The following is a 19,005-nucleotide window of genomic DNA, read 5'->3' as shown; positions in this document are numbered from 1 at the left end:
TTTGATGTTGTTGTTTTCGCTGATTATGAGTAAACCTTAAGTGCTAAAAATTTTGATTTGTTTTTCTTCTTCTTCTTCTCTTTCTCTCTCTTCTATCTCTTATTCATTTGTGAATTCGTTTCCCTTTCCCAAGGATTTGAAAAAATGCGCTTTGTTTTTTTTTTTGTTTTTACCTTTCGATGTAAGGAAATGGCATCAGTATTGCACAACCAGCGTTGGTGGAGGGAACGGAACCAACCGATTACGAGTGTGAGTGACCGAGATGATGACCGCCTAGCGGATGGAAGTATGGTCCGTACGGAGGGTAGGGCATGGCGTGTGGGTAGAGCAAGCTGCTGGCGTACGAACCTGGCCCAAAGGAGCCGCCACTGTTCGGTGGTGGTACGGTCGGGCTGTTAACGTCCATGCCCGGGTTTTGCTTTTTCCACTTTGTCCTACGGTTCTGGAACCAGATCTTGACCTGTGGAATAAAACAGAGAGAGAGAGAGAGAGACAAAGAGAGGAAATTTTGAAGAATAATAGTAACACAAAACAAAAGCAACAACGCTGACGTCAAAAGTGACAGAATAGTAGGTTTTAGTACATAAAAATGCGTTTATAGCCTTGTGTTGAAGTGCTACGCGAGATAGCTTCAACCTATCGCTCTTACCTGCGTTTCAGTAAGACTTAGGCTGAGGGCCAGATTGAGCCGCTCACACACGGACAGGTAGCGTGTGGTTTTGAACTTGTTCTCCAGGGAAACCAGCTGCTCGTACGTAAATGCCGTTCTAGCACTATTTTAAATAAATAAATAATAAAACAGGTTAATTGTTAACAAGTTAATGGATTGGTGTATTTCGTTCGCATCCCCCGGAAATGTGAGCAGCCCCACGTACCGTCTTGGTTTGGAGCTGTTACCCTGCGACTTGCCATCACCGCTCCGATTGTTGGAACCATCCTTCTTGGAGTCCGTTTCACTCGCGTGGTCATCCATATCGCTGCCCATCGTGTCATCGCCCATGTCATCCTGATCGATATCGTTCACGTCCTTAACTGTGAAAACAACGGTGGAAACGGTGCAAGCAGACGAAAAACAGATAATGACGGTATCTTACGAGGCGCAAATCACTACACAGCTCGTTAATTAATACTGCTTCGCGTTGCGAAGAAGTCTTCATTGCCGGAAGTCAAGCGTCAAGCAGAGTATAAAAATGCTGCCCTCTAGTGTCAAAAAAAAAATCACTACTCACACACATGCACGCCTTTGTTGTGTTCTCTTTTGTGTTTAGAACACACCATCCAAACCTCACGATCGGAGCCAAACGGTGGCGAATGGGTAATCGACTAGGTAATGGCAGTTGACAGAGGAAAGTCGCACCCCATCGCACTATGACGCCCCCCGTACCGGGCAAGATGGCGTTATAATTTATGGCAATTATTTTACCATTCGTATCGCACGTTGTTGGCAATTTTGTCGTTGGCTCAAAGGCTCGTGCCGGTTTGGGTTGATGGTGATGACGCTGTACAACAAACCATCATCATTTCCGCTTTGGCAAGCGAAGTTTTCATCGACGCTGACGCGTTTCTACCACGCACTGTCCCGCAGCCCCTTTGCCACCATTTTGCGCCGGTGCGGAAACAATTTATTATCTCAGTAAACATATCAATTTCCTGCCAAACTTCCAGCCAACCATTGGGAGCTTATCCGGCGTGGCGTAAGATACCCGCCTGCCACCAACTCGCACGTCTCGTTAGCGACTCGTCGAACACTTTCTTGGAGTACGGAATCCATGCACGCTGTCCTACGCAACGGGAGTTCATTAAATTCATCACCGGCAAGATGAAGACGAGCCGATGACAAATATAGCAGGAGCGAGAAGAACAATCAAAAACGGAGGGTACCTACGGTGGCGGTAAAGTTTTTCCTCCTTTCCTTCTTAAGCAGCTATCGTTGCCGCTCAAGTTGTTCGGTTTGCTGTGTATGCTAAATTGGCAATTAAAAAACGCGGGTGTTGGTGGGCTGTGATGACAGTTAAGCAGAAGCGTAGTGTTGAAAGTATCATGAACGGCCCCGGAGAATGCCCCGAAGGATGTGTGAGATGAATGAGTGAAGGTATTTGGGAAAAGTAATGACATGTGAAGCGCTTGTCAGCATTGCCTTTGGTGTGCAAATTGAAAAACAAATGAGTCGAATGCTGTCAAATTATCGTTGGAGAATACTGAGAGTGGTCAATTCTGTGTATACGATATAGCTATAGCTGACTTTACAACTAAAAATTTTGACATTTTGGAACTATAACGTTCATCCGGAGTTGTTCTGGAGAGGTGACAGATGATCATAATCTCAATTCCGAGAAGTCAATTGTGGCTACTAGACACAACTATTGTAGACTTTGCAACTAGAAATCTTGACATTTTGGAGCTTGGCTGTTGCTCTGGAGAGGCGACAGATGATCATAATCTCAATTCTGAGAAGCTGTTCTGACTACGACACAACTATTGTAGACTTTACAACTAGAATTCTTGACATTTTGGAACTGTAACGTTCGTCCGCAGTTGCTCTGGAGAGGTGACAGATGACCATAATCTCCAAACATAGCCGTATCATTCTCGATATGTGTATCAGTGTATTTCTAGCGCCTGGTATGTAGGGATGTAACGCAATATCACGGATGATCTAAATCCTATAAAACCGGGTGCTGAATACCCGGATAGCTATCGTTTGTCCCGTAAAAACTGTCACAAATCTTTCTGTCACCCTTCCCTGTATGGTGGTCGACTTTCAGAACATACATCCGATCTGATTTGGATATGGAAGTCTCCTGTCTGCAGCGAGGAGGAAGGAGACAGAAAAGGCACCCAGCCACATACGAAATGTGGGAATCGGATGCTTGGCTGAAGAAGTAATTAATTTCACTCCACTCCCACACCCGACCCGACCGGGGCTGCGTGCGATACCACGTCCCAGCGCGATCCTGCAAGGCATGCGAGAAGAAGCGAGAATTGAAATACTAATCAGACCCGAAAATCACGCAACCATTGCCGTCGGTACGCAAAAGTAAATTCCACCGAACCGTTAAATCGGAAATCAATTTGCATAAAATCTCTTTTCGCTTCCAAGGGTAACCGCACTGTCTCTGTGCGCTGTTTCGTTCACCGCCTCCTACGACTGCTGTTGAATGTTTCGGGGGTTGTTTTGCCTTTCGAGTGTGTTTCCGTATACATACACGGCTCGGAAAAGCGTTGCGTATGTCATAGAAAAGGAGATCGGAGGGAGAGAGAGAGAGAGAGAAGAAAAAGAAACACCTAAACGCTATGACAGTTTTTGGTTCACACAATAAAAAAAGAATATAATGGTTGTTGTACGTGCCCAAGGACTGCACAGTACGGCAAACGGGGCTGTCACATCTAAACTGCCCTGCCATGTCACAATTGATGGTACAAAACGATCAATTAAAGATGCCGGTTTGCCCGCAGGCGTGTGCCAGTGGTGAGAGATTTTCAGTAATGCTTGATCCAATTAATTCCCCGCCGGCATTCCCGTCGTCTAGGTGACGGTGATCCAGACGACAGTTGGGCGCCGGTTCATCAGAAATGCTCAACAAATCACCAAAGTTAGCATTATTTCGAAACAAACAATCGGACGAAAAAAGAACAACGTGTGCGTTCTGAAACCGAGATGGACTACTAAGGACCAATTATCGCGTGCGAATCCCGGAATAGTTGCCGGATATTCCACGCGTTCCTGGATTAGGATAACGATGTGGAAATAGAAAAAAAAAAGCGAGCATCCCTTCGGACGACTTCGGGAGAAAGATCTTGCCCTGAAAGATAAATGGTCATCGCCGCAAAAACCTGTCGCCCAAAATCACGGCTTGTTACGTCCATCTTGCCCGGCCCGAGGTTGTCAGTGTGACGCAAGGTAATCAAGGGGACCGTCCAGTAGGGGGGGGGGGGACGGCGTTGAGTAGCAATCCTCACCTCAATCAATTACCGACCGGCACGCACACAAACATAAAGAGACACTCACGCAGGGTTTATTGGAAACGAATTGAATTAATTTTACTGCCGAAGAAGAAGGAAACCGTTCATTCGCTGCCTTCACGGACCATCCGTGTATCGGGAATTGATTTTCCTCGATTTGGTTTGCTTTTCTTCTGCTGCTGTTTGGTTCAGCAGCTTTAAACGCACGCCCTCGTTGCCAGAAGTTCCAATGCTCGGTGGGAGGTTGTGTGTGTTTTTTTATTTTGGTTTTGCCCCAGCACACTACTCCGGCTGGACGTCGACGTCCTACTCGCACGTCGTTGTACTAAACACACTGCATGTCCATGTCGACCATCGGGACAGGTGGTACCGTCCCCGTTCGAAACCGTTTTGACCGAACGATTCTTATTATCGTTGTCAACTGGTCGTTTCGGTTTTTGCGCGAAGGGTCCCGCACGTACACACGGGGTAATTGAAATAGCAGTTGCCATCAATTAGTTCAAGATTACCAGCAAAACCAGCGTGTCGCCGTTGTCGCAACACGTCCACAGGGCTGACCCTGCATACACGTATGCATGCACCCGACGCTACCGGTCCTGCCCGGGGTCGCACGGGGATGCAAACCGTCAGGGGAATTCGCCCGAATGTCTCACGGCTTAACGTACCCGCGCGAACCCTCCGGTTTGTCGGGCTTGATAAACAGTTGTAGTTTGCTTGTAACCGTCCGTACCCGTGGTCCCTCGGTGCTGGCTTTTAATTGCATTTCAATTCGCCGTTTTATCGCACAGATTAATGCTCCGGTTGGCTTCTTCGCTTTGATCGATGCCCGGCGGTTTTTGGGGCGAATGTGTGCTAGGCGCATGATTAGGATATGAGCGGGCGGATGACGGTTGTGCAGCTATGGGAGAGGTATTTATTTTCTAATTTAGACCCTAGCAGAGTGTGGGCCTTGGGATATTTGGGAAGCAAAATACTACTCCTGTAGTTGTGATCAGTGTGTCAAACAGTGTTTATTGTTCATCCTAACCTCACTTTCACTTGAGCGAAAAAGTTAAAGTGCCATTCACACTAAAAAAAACTCCAATCAGATTGACCCGAGATCGATAGATGCTCGGATAGAAGTCGAATCTGGGAAAAAAATCGTTTATACTTCAAAGTTAGATAGTTGACTACCTTCTCTGCACTTATATTAATAGTCTGCAAAATATATTAAAATAAATTACAAACAAATATTTTACAAGGAAGGTATTTTAAAACAATTTGCCACCTTTTTACTTATGCTTTGTGGTTTATACTAACTGTCAATTTCCATAACCCTACTTCGGGAACTGCCTGTACAACACTATTCTTCTAAACTGCCCACCATTTTTTTTGGTATTTGTAGTAAACAAAGCGCACTCTACTATCTTCTGTAGTCCTTTCCCGATCAATGACACCTAGTCTGACAGCGCGCTGTTAATTAAACTATTCAAGCAGTTTATAACAGTGTTTTTATGTTTTTATGCTTTCAAAAAAGAGTTTAAAACATTTTACAACATTTACTCTACATGTGGTGCATGCTCAGTGAAAAATTAGCCCTTAATTTACCGTTCAATTAAGCGCTAAATAAAGAGAAAAAACAACAATGTAAACATGTCAAAACTGGTCGAAAGGGTAAATTAACGACTGCTAATTTTCCCTTAACTTATCCTTATATTAGCCGATAAATTAATGGTGGTTTAAGGGTAATTTAAAGAAATTTGGCTGTCTGAGTAGATACCGCTGCCCGACGGCATGTCGAACACCGACGGCATCCTAGAACACACCGTCAACACTACCACTAGTCTATGGAGCTAATGACCCGTTTAGTGGATGTGTAGATAAACTTTACTGTCAGCAGTTTAGTGTAACACTAACAGTAGACACTTAAACAACACACACATACACAAACACCGGCGCTCATAATGAACTTTTGTAATTGAACTACAGCGACCGCAGGATATGTCCAAACACGCATACAAACAACCACTCACACTGGGGCACGCTGCGGACACGCTGGACAGACACCTACAGAACCAGGTACACAATTCTCTCGGTCGTTGCACTGCTGGATGAACGTTAATTAGTTAGGGCTCAATTTATTTCCAAACCACTACCACCGTGCAAATTACTATCAAAAACAGGGTTACTTAGCTATTGTACTAATAAATTTAAAACAACAAATATGTTACGTTTTATCAGTGGGCAGCCATTTTTGTTTTGCTTTGTGAATGAACACTACAAAAAGCATGCTAATTTTAGCTCATTAAAGAAAAGTTCTTTGCCAAAGATGCTACACTATTCAAGATGGTCCCTTTATTTTTGTAATAAAAATTAAATAAAAAAGCATCCCACTGTCCACTAACAGCAAACGTAGGCGTAACAGTAGACGTGCCATAACTGCACACCGATCCAAAATGTCTGCCCGCGCCATGGTTTGCGTGGTTGGTTGTGTGTTTTTCCTCCTTTCCGCTCCCCTCCCCCCAGCCATCAACCAGCCACACACCACTAATTATTCACTCTCATCCCATTCGATAAACGCCATAAACGTCTCCCCCTCTCTATACTCCACCCCTCCTCCCTGGTCCCTTCCTGTCCCCAGGAATGTGAAGCGGAGACCCAAAAACTTTACCGTTTTCGCCCCGGAGAAGTCAGGTAATTATAAAATTTCGATTAATTAGCGCACTCTACTAAACCGTCATAAAATTACCAACAGTTTGTGGTGGGCCCGCAACGTTGAGCGAGTGGTGCGGGTGGTAGAAAATTAAGCGTACACCATCCGCCATCATGGCCGTGGCCCGTCCACTGGCACGATGATCCCGATGACGATGGTGTTTGTGTCTGGCAGTTGTTGGGGTGTGTGGTGGTTGGGGGAAAGAAGGGAGCGAAGGGAGGGTTTATTCGTGATTATTATTATTACTACGAGGGTAGTGCCCAAACCCAATGTCCCGCTGAAACGGCGAATGAAAATGAGAGCGTTTTGTGTGCAAATGGTACGATAACGATGTTGACGCTAGATGGCGCTGCTGATAAGTGCCCGGATGATGATAATTGCGGAGGGGGGGTTTAGCGACGGCGTTGGCAGTGGGTTTAAAGCGAAACCGAGCCACAGCCGGGGCGGGATGCCAAGGATGATGGTGAATCAACAAAATGGTGGACATTCATAACGGTGCACGGCTGTCAATCGATAGCGCCGAATGTCGGTCCAGTCGGTGCCGGAGTGTGCCGCTGTGAACAAAAGGCCGTTCGAGCTGGGAACGCTCAAGGTTTCACAGCGAGAGGGGTTTTGGGATAAAGTTTTCAGCATCACCGTGCATATGTTTCGGGCCAGGGAGTGAATTGAACGGTCAATGGTTGGTGTGGTCCGGTTGGAAACGGCACACAAAAGATGTCCGCCAGCGGTTTCAAGATTTTGCGTGCTCGTCTGGATGGCAGACGGGCGACATTTAGCATAAGAAAGAACCGCACAAACTTTATCTATCAGTGCCATCCGTGTATATCTATATTGCAAATGGCTGCCCGGACTACTTGATGGGTGTGCCGCACTGTTGGACAAAAAAAAACGGGTTGAATGATAATCACCAACTAGTGACTATTCCTATAATTGGATGCATTGATTGTGGACACTTGGCAGGGCCAGGGAACATGCAAGATCTGCTCACCAAGCAAGAACGATTCTATGGCGCTATTGGGTTATAAACTCCGGACTATTATCAGTTCTTTACCGTCTTTAGTGTACGGTGTTGAACTAAATCATACCATAGATCATCGAAACGCACTTGCCTGAAGGACCACAACGGTCCTGATACACCTCACACGTTCCAGTAGCGTCCGTTCTTTGGGAACAATTTGCGGAACAGCTATTGATTCTGAGATTTGCCGTGTACTCCCGGGGAACCCGTTCATGTGACACAAAACCCAACCGGCAATTGTTTCGCCATTCGTCCCGATTCACAACATTCTCAGCAGGGATGGTCATAACTGTAAATAATTAAATAACTCCGTAGCATAAAACCCGAAGCACCACGGCAAAAAGGTACCCGGTACCCGGGCCAGGTTTTCGTTAGGTACGGGACCGAACTGCCAACTGCGGGATTGCGTGATAAGAAATGCAGCACTTAATCCGGGTCGGCCAATCTGCTTCAACCTGCTTAGAGGCTTACCGTGCCATTCGCACGGGTTTGCGGCACACCGGGCGTGATCCGTGTACATCGAGGGTTTTTACCTATTTTGTGCTAAATCCTTTAATTATGGTCTCATACACCGCCGGCAGCACGGGGTGGGGAGCGAGTTGACCATAATCTAAATCCTGGGTAGATGCTGTCGTCTACGGTCCAAGTGGGTATTGTATGGCTGAGAGATTGGACTGCTGGACACGATATCATCTATTATGGAGCGAAACCGATAACCGGATGCCTGGGATTGCGCCCCGTAATGGTCGTCCGTGAGACGCCCCAAAATACCGACGGCTTGGGGCTGGCGATGCAAATGAAGCTTAAATGCTTTGTTGAGTATTTTTCGGCGCACCCAACAGAACCGAACCGCACCAGAGCTGGACATCGGGCTGGCAGTGTATCCAAGATCCGGCTGGGTATCCACAATTTCTGGGAGCGCACCGTACGGGAGCCTCCATCTGCACCGGGTGCAGTTGCCGGCACGCATGGTTTAATATTTATTCGTAATCATTGAACAAATTGCGCATGGGTTAACGGCGAGTGGATCGAATAAATGGAACGGGGTGTCGCATTATCGGATCTCGGTACCTTATGCTGCTCTGCTGGGGATAGTAAATCGTGTGTGCTGCGTCACTAGCCTCCAAAAAAAAAAAAAAGATGGCTCAACGGCTATGAAACCAGCGGTAAATCTGTCCTCTTTTGCGTAGCTTGTGCACTGAGGTACTTATTAATTGATATCTTGTATCTAACGAGGTTCTGCAATGCGCCCGTGCGTACCGGACACACTGCAGATCCAGCGGGATACTGAGCCATTCTATTGATTTGTGAGCTACTAGTGCCTGGTACTTGGGTCTCTTTGGGCCTTAAAAACGGAGCTATTCAATTTGGGGTTTAAAAACTGCAAACTTCACTTATACCAGCTTACACCATCGGTGATACTGGTCCGGACATCGAGTCGTCGAGCGCATCGGCACGTTGTTTTCGATCAATGGCGGTGGTAAATGATGAAATAATTAACGACGACGTGACAATGGTCTATTAAAATGCTGCGAATTCGCTAAGCTTCCTTCCCCCCCTTCCATTTCTGCCATCGTCTAGTGTGTTGGGCGCCCTGTTCCGTGTCTACGTACTAATCCCCGTTGCAAATCTGTACGCTTTGGTGGGTGCGAACCCATGCTGTCTACTCGGTTAACTACACTAATACCAATAATCTTCACCACCAGCTCCATCGAAACCCCGTTTAGCTGGAGATTGGGTTTGTAGTTACCTTCCAATAAAAACACCCCCCACCACCGTCTGTCTGTCTCACTGTTCGCTACGAAGAACAGCTTGTACCGGGTGCGTTAACAACACTTTGCGGCATTCGGAAAAATCACGGCAAAACACGCAAAAGTGGTTTAGAAATTAAAATTCTAAGCCCGTGCCTGCGGTTGGCAACCCTTTCACCCCGAGTCGGTTAACCATTGGTGCGGAAACTCGTTATCCTTCACGGGCGGTACCGCGCACCCGGGAAGTGTAGGCGCTGGCGTACATCCTGACTCCTGAGCCGCCACTCAGCCGTGTAATTAAATTAATGACACCGTGAATCGTCCCCGGGAACGTCCAACAGGCTCCAAACAATCCGTAAAGCTGGCCGAAACTAACGGCTGTTCCCCAACGAACAAAAAAAAAGCAAAACCGTGACAGGCCATCCTTACGGGGCATGGTCCCGTCCGTGCCCGTTCCGGTCGTTTGACTGCGACAAACTGCTCGGCACGCCACGGCAAAGACGAGGGTGTTTCGTGGAACTTTCAACACAAGGCACTTTTGGGGTGATTTTAGACGAGTGGGTTAAAGGAGGTGGGGGGTTTTCCTCCTGGAAATATCCCCACCACCCCCTCTACTCCCTCCAATCGATACGTGGATAAAGGCTTTAAGTGTCTACCACCGCAAGGACCCTTGTCCATGGGCTGGTGCCAACACACCGGTCCGGGCTTCCTGCTGGGGAGATGAAGTGTAAAGTTTTAGGCTTTAGAGCGCGCCACCGTCAACATGGGCGCAGGATTTACGAGGATTTCGACTCGTGTGAAATGTGTTGCGCCGGGAATAAAAGGGGGTGCGTACGGTGCGGTTTACCACTGTACGTTCGATGGGATTCTTCACTGCATCCAGTTGTGGGAGGTGTCAATCTAGCGTCTAGTGCTTGCCACAAACCGTGGCTCCACCAACTACTCCGCATCCCAGCCCGAAGGCATGCGCAGATTTGGGACATCACCCACACATGTGCGAGGATTCGCAATGCGTGTCATCGTAGGGGTTTCGCTGCGTCAGCAGTAGGGGTTGTTTGAAAGGGGTTTTTACAGGCCACGGTTACAGAGCCCGATTATGGAGCAGTAGTTTGACCGCAAACGAGTCCGTGAGCTCATATTTTACACACCACCGGTGGGGATCTGTCTGTCACCATAACACCGTGGGGAATTCGACATAGTCGGTAAAAAAGGTCTACTAATTCATAACCAGTTTTGCTACTTAACGACAAAAGAGACAGAACTATTAGATGTGTCTTATGATGTCTTTTTTTTTTCGATATATATATTTCGATATATGCCTGTATCTCTCTGACTTTCTTCATATATCCGACTTGATCTTCTACGTACAGCACTCTTCGTCATCTGTACAGACCTGGCACAGAGAGCGATAGCGAAACGCAATGCTCAAGAAAGAGAAACAGCAAATTCAAAAAAAAGAGACTATTACAGGGTTTTCCATTTCCATCCTACTAAGAGTGGGTGTACTACCAGCCATAAGCGTCTGTATTTGTGGGTGTTCATTATCGCCACCCAATTTGGTGTATGTGTGCGTGTACGTGTGCACGAATGGCGAGAATTTAATAGGGGACAATTATAATTAAAACCCCGGCACTAATTAGCCCACTAAATATTGATCAATATTTTATTTATAAATAGTGCATTTTCCACACCGGGTGGCGGTGGGTGGGATTTTCAACAGCTTTCGGTCGCTGACACACACTTGCACCCGGTTCGAGCGTATGTGTGCGTGGGTTGCGCTACACCACAAGAACCGCTCGGAATCGATCATGGACCTACCAGCTATCCGGTTGGCAAATTGAGTAAGCATGAGGTTGTATGGTTTGCGACACCTACACCACCGCACTCGAAAAGTTAACTTGGATGTGTAGCGAACCAAAAAGTAAATAAAAAAAACCCCTGAGGAACACCTTAAAACCCGTCACACAAAGTTGATGGTGGTCGTCGACACACCTACTTCAAATTTAACTCACTGTTAGCACAGCCGCACGCAATCCGGGTCTGCTGCACAAATCAAACCACAGTAACGAACGGTAATTATAATTAGCTGCGATTTGCGCTAATCGATTGCAGACTCGCTTGATCGAGACATATGGCGGGGTTGTGGTGTGGAATGTTTTTTTTTCCACGGCAAGCTAGTCGTTGCGTAGACGTGAAGATGAGATTTGATGTGACATTACATCAACAGAGAAAAACATATTTTTTGGTTTAATTTTTAGTTCGTAGGCATTTAGCCTTTAACGCGCCTAAATGTATGCATTTTTTTACTCAATTTATTTTCATTTTTTGATATAGGTGGGGAATTTTAAACTGGTGGGTTAACAACTTGAACGATTTACTTTATATGCAATTCTTTCACATCGTTTTCTTACACTCCTTACCGATAAAGTCTGACAACTATAACTATAGTGTGTGTTAATCTGTAAATTGCATACATCTAGGCGTTAAACATTTTTGATGGATGGAGTTTTAATGATATTAAGATATATGTATTTGTGGTGTAAGTTTTTAACTATCGTTTTTCGCCTAAATGTAGGTTCAATTGTAACATTTTGAACAAAATATTGTTATAAAATGTATAATCATGAAAAATGCAACACATCGTCATTTACAAGAATTCGAAGTAGTGCATTTGTGGAGTTGTTATTAGTAACAATATTGTTACATTTATTGTAGTTTTTTGCTACCAAGTATAGACTGGCATAGTGAATCGAACATGTTGCAAAAAGAAACGAAAATACATCAGCCGGGAACGATTTGGTGACGCACATAAATGGTCTAGCTTATCAGACAAAGACAGACCCGGAAAAAATGGCGTTCGGATCAGTTGCACAAGCGTCACGATGCGACTATATTCAATGCGCTGCTTGGCGGCCGTGGCATTGTGAACTGCAACCTGACGTTGCAATGATACCAGACAGACAGATTGAACAAATTCCAACTCCCCTGGCGAGAATGGGAGCAAGCCAAAAAAAAGCACACACATAACAAAAAAAAAGGCAAATCCTGCGCATTGCAAATAAGGTCCACAAATTGGAAATTGGCGATAGTGGCGAGTGTGATCCGGTTTTTCGATTTGCAAAGAAAAACAATCCTGGTCACGGCACCAAAGGCGTTCTCGCTGTTTTTTTGCGGATCCCGGCCCAGCTTAAGGCTTTACGGCATTCTCTGTTACCGTTTGGTATTGCCGATTGGCGTTTCTTTCCCCGGCTACACACGGTTGACACGGTCGCTTAATCGACCATCGCCACAATCGCTGTCACTGTCAGGCCGTCTAATAGTGGGCGCAACGTTCGAAGAGCAGTGTACGGTGTGGCCTATGTGTGTGTGATAAACAACGCTGATGGTTGCGGGGAGGCAAAAGGTGGTAGGCAAAAGAATCCAAGTGACAACACAACCAACAACAAAAAAATCGCTAGAGCAATTTGGTGCAGCGATATTGCACAACCTCCTCCCGGTACCGCCTGAATGTCGGCAAACAACAATGCATTCGGTATTTGTTTAAGTGCGATCTATCTTCGGCTTTGGCGCGAAAGGTTAGGCTAGTGTTATTTGTTTCTTTGGCCGTTCGATTGCATGCAGGGATGCACATCCGGCAGCGACGAGTCGCTCGGTGCCGCTCGTTCACGCTGCACACGCACGCAGTTGCCATGCAGCTGCCAAAACCGCGTCTTTCGAACTGCTTTTGCGTAGCGCGCTATCTGTGCGATGTGGCCTGATGCCTGATTGTTTTGCAACATGAACGGGCAAAAGGGTTCGTCTTTTTTTCCAACCCCTCAACCCCCGACTTGCTTCCCGGTTAAGCTCGTCCAACTGCACACACACGTTACCGGGGCGATAGTATTGAACGCGACGGTATGCATTTTGCAGTGTGCAGAAGATTTGTGCAAGGGTTTTTGGGCATTTTTTGATGCTGTATATCCTGCACCACGCCGAAAAGAATGTATGCCGTTGCCCAGCGAATGCGTATTGCATCTGCCGGACAGACCGAAATGCAACCGGATGGCATCATCAGGGTGGAATCTATTTGTAGAAGTCGTGTAATGCGCGGCTCAGGAAACCATTCGATCTGTTTCCGTGGTATCAGACGCTGGGGGTTTTTTTTTGTTGCTGCTTTTCTGTCCAGCAGTTATCGAACCAGATAGTGAACTGCCCAGCAGATGCGATCCAGAAGCTAAGCCCCTTTTAGACAGTTGTTGGCGTTTCGAAACATTCGGAGATTTTCGCCAATGCCGAAAAGGTCACAAAGAGATGAACATGTGTAAAGTGGTGCAGTCGAGCAAAAGCTTGCAGCAGAGCCGGTGCAAATGGCAAGTGGACGAAACGTTAGCTTCGATTAGCTTAATAGTTGGCTTCATCTCACCGTGCGCCGTGTGTACCGGAATGTTTTGGACATAGGCTTACGACGATATTGCGCTCGATGTACGGTATCGATCCTCGAATGTTGTTGTACATTCTTTTCTTGTGTTGTTTGCATGTGATCTAATGAGAAAAGTTGTGTTTTTTTCTCTCTCAATGATGGTGATATCTAATGAGAAAAGTTGTGTTTTTTCTCTCTCAATGATGGTCGTTTCGTTTTCGATTGAAATAACATTACACGTGAGGTTCAAAGAAGTTATTCCTCAAGGAATCAACTCACATGATGAGGACGAAATGGTATCAAAACAATCTGGACAGGGAATTAAAAAGGGCTAATTGCATACATTTAGGCGTGAACAGTTTAAAGCACCTCAATGCGAAATAATGTTTGGCTTGGAAAGTAGATTTCCTCGCTAACTAGTTTGATAAGAAGTGCCAAAAACTATTAACATCTGTCACAAATAGCAATATTTTGGATACTAATTACATAAATTTAGGCGCTTTGTGTCAGCATGTAGCAGTTTCTTGAAACGGTTGTATTTGGTGTCTGTATGTATCGATTGTGTTTTCACTGTAATGGACCACACATGTTCATGTCTGTTTTGTTTTCCTACCTACACTGGCACACGTGAACACACCCGCCGCACTGTATCATTTTACGTTCACACTGTTAAAAGGATGTACTGACATCAAACTCAACCACATCGGTTCGGCACTGTGTTGATGCACTAACACTCGTATGAAATCTAATGCGACATGATATGTTTACCAAAAACCCCTGCCGAAATGTTTCCAGCTCGGCTCCCCACACCAGGGCACGCACGAAAAAACATGACTCCGACAAAAAGCGAAAAGCAAAACCACCCAAACCGAAATGCCAACATTCGAGGGATACTCACCGGAGCGCGAATCGCTGTGATCGTCGTCCAACTTATCGTCCCGCTCCAGCCCGGCCTGGCTCCAGAACTTCGCATTGTTGTTGTTGATGCTGCTGCTGTTGTTGTTGTTGTTATTATTGTTGTTAACCGTGCAGTTGTTGTTGTTGGTTGGGTAGTTGCCACCGGCACCGTTGACGGCGGCACCGAGCGCGGTCACCATTTTGCCACCGCCGTTCAGCTTGGCGCCGAAGATACCACCGGCACTAATCGGTGTGACGCCGGCCGTGGCCACACAGTGCTTGCCGTTAAATTTGTTCGGATCGAGTATGTTCTCCACCGAGAAGGCCAACCGTTTCGAGGCGGCCTCCTTGTCCGTGTCGCGGATCGCGTGCGCTTTCGTATCGCTTCCGTTGTCCATCGAGCGCGTCAAATCGACCGGGCAACCCTGCGGATTGATGCAAACAGAGTGGATTGGTGGGCGAAATTAGTGTTTTGCACGAATAGTTTCTTCTGGGTGGAATGGAAAATCTAAATGTAAATGAGTAAACTATGAGTTAGTTTACATAGTGAACGATTAATTTCTTTTAAGTCACTCGAACTCCTTGTAAATAATATACTAAATTGTTATTTACGCGCCTAAGAATCGAGTTATTAAAAACAGTTTTAAATACTAAGCTATTAGGTATAAAGGGAATACAAAACACACCGCATCATAGCCTAAAAATTCCTAATTCTGCGCTGGTACCTGATTATCCATCGCCTAAAAGTATACTATCGTTATTCGAATCATGGTATAACCCTTATTATATTAGCGTGATAATACCGGAAAATGGCTATCACAGCCCTAAAATACATAAACATTTTAACAATAACACAAAAAAAAACATATTAGTTCTGCAAATCGCTAATTCTACACTGCTATTCAAATTTGCAGCGCCTAAAAGTATACTATCATCATTATAATCTTGTTGTAATATCTTTATCCTTTATTATATTAATCACACAATATCTAAAGAGAGTTATCGTATCCCTAAAATACCATTTAATTATATAAATAAATATAAAGAAAATTCGTTTGAAATCGCTAATTATACACTGGTAATCAACTTTGTTGCGCCTAAAAGTATGTTATGTTTTTTTTTTTATAAATATTGTTCAAATGACTTTTAAACTTTCTTTTTGAAGGTCAAATTTCCAAAAGTTTGTGGGAAAAAGTCGTTTTTGAATTACATACAAACAGAAATGGTTTGCTTATTTACAGTATTAGTGTGTTGAAGTGTCCAACATTTGTTTTGGAAAATCCTTTTTATAGCATATGTCGCTTGATGACAGTTTCTACTTCATGCAAAACAAAAACATTTTTTGTATATCACAACAATTTAATTCCCTCGTAAATAAGGGTTTTGTGTCGGTTAAACAGGTTCATGTGGAGATTCTAGTGGTGTCACCCACGAATAGGTGATAAAAACAATTGATTGCATACCTTAAGGCGCTGTTAGCCACAAGCGAACTGTTTGCCCTACTTCAAACAAGTGTACGATGATTTAGCTGTGATAATTTTGATTGAATTTGGTATCTCTCGTCACTGATAACCAACCGCTAGTTAAACTTACCGATATGCCATCCTGCGAGCATTCCTCGTTGCCGTCGACGATGAGTTCCTCGCTAGTGTCACTGCGCGCGTACCCGCTGTGATGCTGGCCGCCGTCCTGCAGCTGTATCCTGAACCCAATGTCGGACAGCTCTTTGGCGGCGGCAGCAGCGGCAAACGCGGCCGTACTGTTGATCGCGGTGCGTGCTATCTTGAACCGCTCGATCTCAAGATCGGTGGGCGATGCGCTGCCGGCCGGATATTTGATAGCGAATGGGTGGCCCGGATGCAGCCCCGGCACCGGCTGGTTCGGGGTCGGCGTGGGATCGTGCGGCGACGGCTGCTGCTGTGCGTGCGGATGTTGAGGTTGGGATTGGGCCGGGTTGGAGCCGGACGCGACGGCGGCCGCTGCGGCCGCCGCTGCTGCCGCCGCAGCTGCCGCAGCCGCCGCCGCCACCGCCGCCTGATGATGGCGTTGATGGTGGCTGTGTTGATGGGGATGGGGCTGGTGCGCCGGGGCGGACGCGGATGCGGACGCGTGCGGGAAACAGGAGGACGGCTGCAGCGGGGCCACCCCAGCCGCCACCGGTGTATGATGGGGCGGATGGGGCGTACCATGGACCGGATGCAGGACGGCTGGGTGGAGGGGTGGCAGCACCGAACCGGACGGTATCACAGACACCACCGAGCCGCCCATCGATGGGTGGGCACCGGGTGGAAAATGGCCTCCGGCGGCGGCCAGCACCAGCTGCTCGGCCGCCGACTGGTGGTGATGGAGCGGATGGTGACGCACCGCCAGCGCGTGCCCATCCGCCAGATGCTTCAGCCGCTCGATCGAAAACTTGACCGCCCGGTCCGGGGGCGGCTGCTGCTGCTGTTGCTGTTCGGCCGCCGGCGAGTAGTCGACGTGCTTGGTGTCCGCCTGGTCGGCAAACATTTCACCCTCGGCTTGATCGTGATCGCGCTCATCCAGCGGTTCGCTGCTGGTGCTGCTGTTGCTATTGCTGTTGCTGTTGCTGCTGGTGCTAAGGTTGTTGGCGCGCAGATCCAGAAACGTGCCACACTTGCTGGCCGCCTCCTGCAGCTGAGCCGCCGGCGTTAAGGTAAGGCGGCGTTCCTCGCCGAACCGTAGCAGAAGGGTGTTCGGACCGTCCGGTTCCGATTCCGAACCGTTCGCGTTGCCGGTGGGTATCGCTATGTTGGTGTTGGTGGTGTTTCCCCCACCCACCGTACTGCCGCTACCGCTGCCTCCCTTTGCCAGGATTGTCTTCGGTGAGTGTGTGGTCAGCTCGTTCGAGGCGGGCGGCGAATTGGGCTGCGAGAGCGAAGGGCTTTCCGGTTGCCCGCAATCAGACATTGGCGATTGCATCATTACCATAGTTCACAACCTGTCCAAATCCTCCTTTACACACACATACAGACACACATACACACGCGCAAAGTAAACGCACCAGCAAACGGTTTGCTGGAATTTTGGTTAAATAACCTGGTTTTTTGCTGTTAATATTATTCTTTTTTCTCTCAAGCAAAACCAGACGGGGATGCGTTGCGAAGGTTGGGGATGTAGTGGCAGAGTATTCTCACGAAATGCACCACTGATTGAGCCTTTATCAAATATTCCAACCGTAACATTCAGCTCGCGTCATTTTACAATGCACTGTTCGATCATGGTGGTGAGCAGCTTGCATACATTTAGGCGCCACTCGGGAAAAAGGGTTTCTTTCACTACACGATCGTCACGCACTCAGTTCTTTTATCTTTTTTGTTGATGGGTTTATGTTTTAGTCGCCACTTTTACACATTTCGTTCGTTAACATTCACCTCTCTGTCACAACATTATGCCACAAGTAAACACATCGACACTTTTCGCGTCGCACAAAAGGACCTTCGCGATCGTGATTTCAGAAATGTTTTCCAGCAGAATTAATCCTCTCCGTCACAGATCAGCGGGTTTTCCCTGTTCCTGGCGTTTCCTTTTTTCTTCTTCTGTTTTTGATAAATGAGTTGAGCGTTGTTGATCGTTACACTGCCGTCCAGCAGTGCGGTTTTGATTGCGTGTGTGTGTGTTTGTAATGGGGTGTCGAACGAAAACAAAACGCTCGAACACAGCTGTAATGCGTGCCTCGATACGTCCGTGTACACTGTGGAAATTCACGCACGGGCAACAGAACGAACCGTCTGGCAGCGATGACAAATGTTGACTGAGGGTTCTTAGGCAGCATCACGCGTCCATATGGGCACCAGCGAGGGTAAGGCAAGTGTTTCGGCTGGCACGGATTGCAACGGACGGAAAATGGTTTGCGACACACGAGGGTTTGCGCAGTAGGCCGGACTAGCCTTACCAATATACACAAAACGGTCACGGGAAGCCACGCCCCACGGTGGCTGTGTGTGCGCGCCGTGTATGATTTGGGTTTATTAACCCTGTGGGTTGGAAAATTGTAACCCCGGGGAAACGCCTTTCCCAGATGAGAGTTTTTGTTGGTGGTGTTGTTGCTGTCCAGTAGGCAGATCGGCACTATTAAACCATCATTACCCCCGTATCCTTTTGCGACGTGTAGCGACTTTCTCTTTCTCTCTCTTCAAATATTTCTCTCAGTATCGTTCCTGGGTGCTTTTCCGGATGTTCCATTTTTTTTGTGGGGATACAATCCGCACGTAATCTGAAAGTGGTTGGAGAAGCAAACGAGACGGAACATTGGCGTACGATTTGA

The 19,005-nt window shown here is 46.9% G+C and overlaps 1 protein-coding gene across 1 annotated transcript; it reads right to left on the bottom strand.

Moving 5' to 3' along the window:
- Positions 1–241: 241 nt before the first annotated feature.
- Positions 242–17,672, bottom strand: LOC128307220 (homeobox protein slou). Its single transcript, XM_053044976.1, has 5 exons — positions 16,314–17,672; positions 14,722–15,145; positions 876–1,032; positions 650–773; positions 242–460 (listed from the first exon to the last, which is right to left on the bottom strand). The coding sequence occupies exons 1-5, from the start codon at positions 17,667–17,669 to the stop codon at positions 242–244; spliced, it is 2,280 nt and encodes a 759-aa protein (XP_052900936.1). The 5' UTR covers positions 17,670–17,672.
- Between the last annotated feature and the right edge of the window lie 1,333 nt (positions 17,673–19,005).

The sequence above is a fragment of the Anopheles moucheti genome, chromosome X, assembly GCF_943734755.1.
Source record: "Anopheles moucheti chromosome X, idAnoMoucSN_F20_07, whole genome shotgun sequence".
NCBI lineage: Eukaryota > Metazoa > Arthropoda > Insecta > Diptera > Culicidae > Anopheles > Anopheles moucheti.
This window is presented reverse-complemented; position numbering and strand designations above follow the sequence as displayed.